Genomic DNA, 9596 nt, shown 5'->3' with positions numbered 1-9596 from the left:
GGGGCCTCGCCGCGGGCCCGGAGATGCACTTCGGCTTCCAGACCGTGACGGAGGCGGAGAGGAGGGAGAAAAGTGAGGGCGGGAGGCAGGGTTCGCTGTGGAGCCAGGCGGCGCCTCGGAGAAGGGCGGGCTGGGCCGGGCTGCATGTAACGGGTCTCCCGGGCAGCAGGCGCGCTTCGGCTGTGGGGTGACGGGGAGCGGGAGATGTACTTGGAGCTGGGCCCTTGCTTTGAGATCTTCCTGGCAGCCTCGGTGAATTGTATCGGTGTTAGGGCACTATTTCCCTCTCGGTTCTGGAAGGGTTGTGGGAAGAGGCTCTGGGAATCCAAAGAGATGTTTGTCAGGACACAGGCTCAGGAGTCGTCTTTTTCGGTATTTTTAAGTTCTGCATCGTGACAGACCTCCACGAGGCAATAAAGGGCACATTTTACTTCCACAGGAGCATTTTGAAGTAAGTTGCAGCTCATTCTCATGTTCTTCATTTGCAGTTTACCAGGTCTTTGAAAGTGTGGCGAAGAAATACGATGTAATGAATGATTCAATGACTCTAGGGATTCATCGAGTGTGGAAGGATATCCTCGTGCATAAAATGAACCCTTCCCCCGGAACACTTCTTCTTGATGTTGCTGGAGGAACAGGTAAATAACTTTGGTGAGTTCCCCAAAACAATGCCACACTGGTTTTGCACTGTTTAACGCTGCTCAGACTCAAGTTGCTTTGCCTTCCTGCCCCCCTCAGTTCCCTGTCTTTAAAACTAGCAAGAGAGCTAACTCCTTTGTGTTTTGAAATATCTTGCTCCAAGCTCTGGAAGTATAGTACTGCCATGATATGTTATGGAAAACTGTTTCCATTTGTAGGAAGTCATGGGCTTTTTGCTTTTACTGTGTTCCCTTTATATATTTTTATATCTATATACACACATATACACACACACACTTTCTCTACCTCTCCTTACTCTGTGTGTTTATTTTCATACATACATATAAATAAAAACTAACTCAGTTTGATGTTCAAAGCTGTGTGTTCCAATTTCCTGGAGGCAGTCATTCTAAGAAATGTCTCTTTTAAAACAATTGCAGGTGATATCGCCTTTCGATTTATTAATTATGTTTGCTCTGTACGAGAACGCCAGCTCCAGAGGAAGCTTAAGCATCATCAGAATTTATCGTGGCAGGAAATTTCTGAGAGTTACCAGGAAGACAAGTTTAAGTCTCTGGGGGATTCCCAAGTGGTGGTCTGTGACATTAACAAAGAAATGTTAAAAGTTGGAAAGCAGAAAGCACAGCATCTCAGCTACTCCGAAGGTAAGTTATGCACTGAACCATTTCAGTAGCATGCCTTATAGCAAGAATTTGACATGTGATAGCCATCAGGTAATCACCGCTATATAGCCATGGTGTATACTATAGCTGTGCTTGCATGTTTGCTAATGCTGAGTTACTTTTACAGTGAAGGTGTATGTTGTATGTTGTTCAGACGTACGGTGTTTCTCGTGAATAGTACTTGAACTTTCAGAAACACATATATGGAAGTGTCCGTGAGGTCTGATACCCAGCTGTCCTTCAAAATTGGTCAAATAATCTAAACTTGCTGTTCATATCTGTGCAAATGAATCTGGTGTTACTAAGGCAGATAATGCAAAAAGAGCTCAGCCCTAGAATGATTACACTAAAGGTCTTACAATGGGTGTTTTTAAGAATCAAGGCAGCAAATAAAAATGCTAGAAGTATATTGTGAGCCTATAAAACTTTCCACAGTTAGAGCATATGCAAATAATACTCAGAGAAACTAAATTATGTTAAATGTTAGTTTGCAGGTCAATGGATTAATTCACTGATATCTAGAATTTGTTGGGGACCACGCCAATCCTGATTGAAAAGCCTGATTTTAAGAAGTAAGACATAGAAAGAAGTCCTGCTTGTGGCTCAGTGTTTGTATGATAGTTGTTTATCCCATCTTCATTTATGGATATTTGGCAAATATTTTAGCAATATAAGGTTCCCAAACTTTGCTTGGATAGTACCATTAGAAATACCCTGGGCAGTCTCTGCATGCATGTTATGAGATCTCCTGCATGTCCTTCCACTGTGCCCTGCTCCCACACCCGCACTGGGACACCCAACACAGCTGCAGCCAGAACCACCTGGTGTTTATGCTTGTGGCCAGCTCCTGGCACTACGGGTGTGGGGGTGTGGAACTGGGGCCTTGCAAGAACCGTCCTCCAAGTAGGTACAAGTGAAACAGCTCAGTAGCACAAAGGGGCTGAAAGATAAGCTGCATAGGTTCTCTCAGCTGCTCTTGCTCCCTGCTGGTGGGTTTCCCCAGTCCATTGCCTGCCTACCTGCCTCTCCCTTTTCTTCAAAAACTGACCTATTTGTGAAAGCATTGGTTCTTTCTGCTCTGGCAGATTACTTGCATCCTGCTTACCTGAGCAGCTTGCCAGCCTGTCCAAAGCCCTTTTTTATGCATCACAGTTTGGGAACACCTGAACTGTACCAACACTGTAAGTATAAGAGCTTTATGACGGTAGCTTAGGACCTGAAATAAAGCTTGGTGCTGCCTCTCAGCTACTATAGACAAAGCATTTTGTTTCATTGGCTGCACTCTTTAGATATCTTTGTGACATCGAATTCTCAAAATGAGTGTTTATGTATGACGGTAGCTTAGGACCTGAAATAAAGCTTGATGCTGCCTCTCAGCTACTATAGACAAAACATTTTGTTTCATTGGCTGCACTTCTTAGATATCTTTGTGACATCGAATTCTCAGAATGAGTGTTTATGTCATTTTCTTCCCCTGTACATCATAGCTGTAGAAGGCCAACTGTCTTCTTGTTGCCTGCATTGCCTTATCCCCAAGTGTGCCACAATTGTGACTTCTCTTTTGCTCCCTTGTTCAGCACATACCCATTAATGTGTCCTACCATCTGTTTTTCATGTGATTCCTTCCTGTTGTAGTAAACTCATTTCTGAGCTTGCTGGTCTGTTGGTTGTCTGAGGCCTATTTTTATTTTTCTTACAATTAAGAAAAAGGGCAGTTTCCTTTCACTGTGTTCCTATGTACATTCACCAACATTCACTGCACGTACCCAGTTCCTCTTGGTGGACACCCACAGCCCCTTTCACGTATCCACTTCCAGACTCCTGGTCTGTGATGGTACCACAGTGTATTCCGACAGATAGTTTTCTTGTTGCTCAAAACCTCTTGTTGATGCTCACTTCTTAGGTGTCCTTTCAAACTGTCTAGGTTTTAATAACACTAGTAATTGCTGCTTTAATAACTTTGCATGCTACTTTGAATAGAATACTTTCTACAACTATAAATATATATATTTTGAAAAAATGAAGTGTAAATGTCTCCTGGCAACAACTGTTGGGGTTTGTTGTGCTTTGCTCTCCTCCATGTGTTTTCTAGCATGTTGCCCTTTGGAATTTATGATCTCTGCAGAAGAGTCCTGTTTTCTTTTTTTCTGTTAGGGGTTTGCTTTGGTTGCATTTGAGTCATGAAAAACAATGACTTTAAGAACTATTAATTCTAAACTGAGGAGTCTTATTTTTGGTATGAATAACCTGGCCATCCTTGCTTCACAGATAGATATGGCCTTGCTCCATTACTGTTTGTGAAGCAATACAGCTGCAATAGTATCATGTACTGATAGTGCAGCAGGAAGGAGTGAGCCTTTTCTTGTTCCTCCATCTATGGAAGGTTTCTAGCAAAATGTTTTAAGTATTTTGGCCATTGATGGGTGGCAGGACATCAATCATTGTTTATAGCTACTCTTTGAGCAGGTATTATCTTTTTGCAACTTTGCTACGCACAAATGGCAGCCGGTTTCTGGAAAGCTGGTAGCTTTCAACTCTGATGCAAGATTTGGGGGAAATCTTGGCAGACTGAAGCGCTGTGAGCACAACACGTGTGTATGTGCAGAAGAATGTTTTGGCTGGTGTACAGAATTAACTACTTTGCTTGAAAGACAGCTGTATGGTACAGGGGCTTGAAAGGTTTGTGAGTATAGACCAAGGCGTTGTTCTTCCAACAAAAATGCAAAATTGAAGCAGTAGTTTTAAATGCACTTTATTAATAACAGTTTCCTTCTGCAGTAGATAACTGCTAGTCCTTCTGGAGCAGTCTGACTTCAGTTCTGTGACCTTGGCTTTTACTGCAGGCTTGTCCTGGGTGCTTGGGAATGCTGAAGAGTTGCCCTTCGATGATGACAAGTTTGATGTTTACACAATTGCCTTTGGAATCCGAAATGTAACTCGTATTGATTTGGTAAGTTGCTATAGTGTATCCTGATGTGGGGTCCTTATGATTCACCTGAGGTTTTTTATTCTAGTGAAGGAAGCAAAGGAGGAAGTCCTTTGGATAAAGGAACATCTTTGTCTACTCCTGAAACATTTAAAATAAGTGGCACGTGGTGTGCAACTTGTTTGAATGAAGAATGCGATTAAATGCCCCACTTTCGTAATAAAAAGCTAGATTGATACCAGTTGTGCCAAATCCTTCCAGCTTGGCAAGCCACACAATCTCTTCCTGAAGCAAAAAGTGTTGAGTGCTACAGTCATTCCCCACCTTCTAACCTCTGACATTACTGGATTTACACATGCACGGTGCAGTCAGTCTGATCTTTGTCCCACCTGCAGTGGATCCAATGCTTCTGCCCTGTTCTGTTTCCTTGCCTGAGACAGCAGAGCTTGCAGAGCAGAGTGGGAAACAGCTGGCTGCTGCCACCGCTGCTGTTGAACTAACTCATTTAGCCCACTGCTGCTCTGTGTCTTGACACTGGTTGTAGGGTTTCTTATGAAGAACGAGTATGATCTTGATTAGGGTACATAATACCTTTTGTTCTAAACAGTATCTGTCCTTCGAGAATGACTAGCTGTCTTGTGGGTGAAGGTAGGTTAGATCACCTATCTCGCTAGGCTGGTTGTCTGTCTGGAGGAGTGTGTTACAACCTTGGCAATGTTCCTTCTGTGGTAGGTGTACCATTTGGATCCAGACCACCTTGAACCATATGCCTTTGAACTTCTCTTAATGTGGATGGCCTTTCACGATTCATCGGCTGCACCCTTCCAAAGCACAAGCTCTTTATCTTATCCCCATTTGTGGGTGCAGCACTCTGGTAGCCTAGCTCCCTGGAGACCTGATACAAAACACATCCAAGCCTGTAGTTCTTTTGCAGAGCTCCCATCGCGTATGTGGACTGTTTATATTTTGTACCTTAGAAACAACAGTTGGAGCCAAGCAGATGTACAACATGCAGAGGTTCTTGAATAGAGCTCTGCTGTGCTCTTGTATGAAAAAAAACATACAGTTGTAAACAGAATTTTGTCTTGGTTCTTCTTAGGTATTTTATTTTGGATATAGAATGGAATTTTCAAAGTAGCCAGAGATGTTGTTCTTCCCTCTCCTTCCTCCCTGTTCTTACACATTGCTCATCCAAAAGCCAGTATCATTTCTTCTTTGATCCTTTGGGTGTGGCTCACAGTTGAGTAAAACCTTTTGATTAAAGAAAGAAAGAATCTGTCATGCCCTCTTTTCCTTTTCAGCTTCTTGTAGCTGAGTCACCTTCTCCCTTTTGGGTTTGGTCTGTAATTACGAGAGCTCTGCTGGCAAACATTCATCAACTCAGAGTAGGGAAAAAGAAGAAAAACTGCAAACCTGACATCATAGTTTCAACACAAAGCCTGGTATAAATCTATTTATGTAACAGCAAGAGTTTTTGTGGTTTGGATTTGTTGTTTGGGTTGGGGTTTTTTTGTACTTGTCTTGGAATACTTCTCCACAAGTAAATATTGGAGATTGCCAGTGAGCATTCTTTTTACTCCCCTCAGTGTGTCACTGAGTTGCCATCACATGGCATGATAATAGGCAGGTGCTGTTCTACTGAAACAAATTAATTGCATCTGCTTTATCTCAGGCACTTCAGGAGGCTTATCGTGTGCTGAAACCAGGAGGAAGATTTCTCTGCCTTGAATTTAGTCATGTCAGCAACCCCCTTCTTTCCAGGTAGGAACATGGTGACACTGTACCATGTCACAGGGTTCTCTTATTTGTCTCTTGTTCTGCTTAAGTACTTTGAGGCCACCTCATTGTGTGCTTTTAAAATCAGACACAGAATACACAGCGTAGTGGTGCAGAGATCAACTTGTGTTTTAAACTTACTTGTATTAATCTCTATTTGCTGTCTGTCTGTATAGGCTCTACGATCTATACAGTTTCCAAGTTATCCCTGTTCTGGGTGAGGTTATCGCTGGTGACTGGAAGTCTTACCAGTATCTTGTGGAGAGCATCCGACGTTTCCCCCCTCAGGTAAAACGGTATTCTTCTGAATTCACTAACACACACAACATGGTCCCAGCATAATCTTGCAGGCAGCTGGCTTATAGGCCTCCAGGTTGTTATAATTATGGAACTATTATTTTGCAGGAGGAGTTGAAGGCAATGATAGAAGATGCAGGGTTTTTTAAAGTGGATTATCAGAATTTAAACTCGGGTATTGTCGCCATTCACTCAGGTTTCAAACTGTGAGTCTACTATGTAGCAAAACACAGGAAGCGTAATTTTCCTGAGGAGTACGAAGGCTGTGGAATCTTAATGCTATCAAGATTGAAGAGGAGATTTAAGAACTCGTATGAGACACTTGCTCAGCAGTCAGGCCCAGAAGAACTTCAGCTACCTTTTTTTCCTTAAGAGACCTGCAGATGAAGAGACTCCTGTGGTGTTTCTTACACTTGCATTTCCCTTCAAGTGCAACATAAAGGATGTGGCCAAAACTGAGCAATGCTAACAAATGGAGCAATTTCAGTTACCAGTGGTGTGGATACAGAAACAGACTGACCAGTCTTCTAAAAAGATGCCTTTTTTTTTTTAATTAAGCTCCAAGGAGGATATTGTGCCAGTGAGAAATAACTTGAATTTATTAGATTTTTATTAAACTGTCCTTATCTTTGGCATGTGGACTCTAAGGGCTTTTTCCCATGGTTCATTTACGTCTTTCAAAGGCAAATGGCATGCTCGTGAAATAAAACAGCTCTGCATCAACTTTTTTTCCACTTAAGTCAGTATTTTAACCTATGACTTCCTTTCTATGAAAGGATTTTTTTTTCTTTTCCCCTGAAGGAGAATGACTCCATAACTGTATTCTGGGATGACATGTTTTCACCTCCATATGCATCTAGCACTGACAAACAAAGATTTCATAACCTTTACATAAAAGGACTGTGCATTTCCTTCTGTTCTTTAAACTGTTGAAGAACAGATGCTTCTGTGGCAAGATACAGGGATAGAGGAGAGGAAAAAAAAGCTATAGAATGTATGAATGTACATTCCAAAGTGATAGCTGTGTAATGAACTACTATGAGAATTGGTCTCTTCTGAAAACTTGGAGATGAAAGGACAATTGCTTTTAGCTCACCAGTTCACTTGAAATTGGAAAAGCAACACCATATATCTAAACTCCAGAATCTGCACTGAGCATTGTGCATGCTGAAAATATGCTTCTCAAGAACTCAAAAGCAGTCTCTTTTCTCTCAGGGAAAGTATTTCCTGTTGTTCTGGGTTACTGACAGATGTCGTATTCACAGATTAGCTCAGGCTTCAGAAGCTGTGGAGTTGGGGGGCAAAATGGGGGTGGGGATGTTCCTCCTTTGTTCACAGTGGAATAAAGAGGGGGTAATGCAAGCACCAAGAGGGCAGAAGGGTAGAGAAAAGTCTTAAACTTGTTCTGACAGTTTTATTAGCAAAGAAGCTGTCTTTTGAAATAAAATAAATACAAGGAAGACACTTTTGCGGTTTTTATAGCCACGATGAAAATAACCAGCTGCTACAGCAAAATCCCTGACCATTAACAATACAACAAAAGACCTGAAGATCAAGGTCTGCTTCCTCAGGATGGCTGAAGGTAGGAGGCTGTTTGGAGTTAGTGTGCAGTCCTGTAACCAGGTGCAAGTTTCAGTAACAGTCCATGGCTCTACCCAGACTTGAAGAGAAGAATAGCGACTTGGCCGAGGTAGAAGTAGATGAAGTGCTTGGTCTCATGAGTGACGTAGCTGCCAAAGTTCCTTCCCACGATGCAGTGCCAAGTGGGGTTGTATTTCTTGTCAAATTCCTGCAGAAGAGAGAACTAGGAATTCAGCATTTTTTTGGTGAGAATCGTACCAATATTGCCTCATGAAGTTTTTTTGCAGTGCTATGTCACTTGTTAGCAAGTATCACTTTTGGAGAAAGCAATTAAGGAGCAGCATATGCTCTTAAGTGCGAGGATCATCTGTCACTTTATAACTCATCTGCTGCTTAGTCAGACCAAAAAAAATAAGTGCTTCCAAGCTGAGCAGGAATAAGCTTTAAAACATATGTTTGGGAAAGTAACGTTTGATCTCAAACCGTAACTTTTAAGAAGTTCACTTCTTGTTCTGAATCTACAGATTAAGCTATTATTTTTAGTTCATTAGCTGTTTTCTACAAGGATGCTGGAAGGACTCCAGACAAAATTCTCTGCTGCTTCTCTGATACCAGGTCACGAGACCACGTTCTTCCTACACACTGCAGTCAGGAGCCTGCTATAACTTTCAAATAAACTCGTGTGTGCAAAGTCTGTGTGAGTAGAACCACACAGTCAGTGGTTGTACACTGCAGTATCTAACAGCCATCAGCTGGAGAGACTCTGAGAGTGTGCAGGACTTGGTGTTCTGTTCAACCAGACCCTTCAACTACTTGCAGCTCAATCAGGCTCCCAGTAGGAGTCGGAGAGAAAATGTGACAAAGTGGAAGCTATGAACCATCTGTTCTGCACTAGCATGAACAGTTTGTCTTGTATGTGGTGGGGGAAAAAAAACCAGAACTAAACCACTTCTTACAAGCTCAGCAACCCACCACTTCTCAAATAGGCTCCATAGAGCCCCTGTGTTCTGTAGCAGCTCATCAGTCACAGGAACAGTCGGCTGCCACTCTCTGCTCACCTGGACCACAGGACAGTGGCAGAAAAGGCTTAAGTAGAAGGCACTGCAGGAGAAAAACAGAAGGACCTGGAAATGGAAAGGGTGGGGAAGGAACATAAAGGCACCAGCCTCCTGAGAAAGCCCAACTTGATTATCTCGTGTCTCTAGAACTTGTTTCTCTAGAGCTACTTGCCCAGCAGCATTCTCCCTGCTTGATTTTTCATCTGCACAGATTTTGTAAGGACAGTACAAGCAAGCATTTACCTTCTTTATGTGAGCAGCGATGTCCTTCTCGATGTTGTACTTCTCCAAGGCCTGTGTAGCACACTCCACAGAGTCTTGCTGCATCTCCTCTGACATGTCCGCATTCTTGATCACTGCCTTTCGGTCACTCATGATTGCCTGTATTGAGCAAAGAAGAGAACTCAAAGTTGCAGGAGCAGCTCCCTGCCAGAATTACCCACCAAGCAGCCACCCAGGTACCATCACTCACAGCCGGGAGCGACACAGGCACCGCCGGAGCCTTTCAAACCCCGCTGCCCTCCCCCGTCTCTCCCCTCTTGACACAGCCTGACAGCCCCGGGAGAAGGTACGGCCCCTGCAGCGCCCAGCCCCGGCGGCCCTTCCCCACCGATGGAGGCGCACGAAGCCCGGCGC

At 43.2% G+C, this 9596-nt stretch overlaps 2 protein-coding genes across 2 annotated transcripts; one reads left to right on the top strand and one right to left on the bottom strand.

The window, feature by feature from the left end:
* Positions 1–5: 5 nt before the first annotated feature.
* Positions 6–6598, top strand: COQ5 (coenzyme Q5 homolog, methyltransferase (S. cerevisiae); the record flags this gene model as incomplete). Its single annotated transcript, XM_010182067.1, has 7 exons — positions 6–72; positions 489–638; positions 1080–1304; positions 4166–4272; positions 5921–6009; positions 6201–6312; positions 6430–6598. Coding segments are annotated over 7 exons (852 nt in total), but the record flags the coding sequence as incomplete, so codon positions are not given.
* Positions 6599–7713: 1115 nt separating this feature from the next.
* Positions 7714–9423, bottom strand: LOC104535836 (dynein light chain 1, cytoplasmic). Its single transcript, XM_010182066.1, has 2 exons — positions 9204–9423; positions 7714–8110 (listed from the first exon to the last, which is right to left on the bottom strand). Exons 1-2 carry the CDS (start codon positions 9333–9335, stop codon positions 7973–7975), a joined length of 270 nt encoding a protein of 89 aa, XP_010180368.1. The 5' UTR covers positions 9336–9423; the 3' UTR covers positions 7714–7972.
* Between the last annotated feature and the right edge of the window lie 173 nt (positions 9424–9596).

Source organism: Mesitornis unicolor, unplaced genomic scaffold (assembly GCF_000695765.1).
Source record: "Mesitornis unicolor isolate BGI_N332 unplaced genomic scaffold, ASM69576v1 scaffold39953, whole genome shotgun sequence".
In the NCBI taxonomy this organism is placed as follows: Eukaryota; Metazoa; Chordata; class Aves; order Mesitornithiformes; family Mesitornithidae; genus Mesitornis; species Mesitornis unicolor.
This window is presented reverse-complemented; position numbering and strand designations above follow the sequence as displayed.

Excerpts from the sequence above, each read along its gene's own strand:
- LOC104535836 (XM_010182066.1), bottom strand. The coding sequence starts at position 9,335 with ATGAGTGACCGAAAGGCAGTGATCAAGAATGCGGACATGTCAGAGGAG. Across the intron at positions 8,111-9,203 it reads TCGCTGCTCACATAAAGAAG|GAATTTGACAAGAAATACAA; the intron begins GTAAATGCTTGC and ends TCTCTTCTGCAG.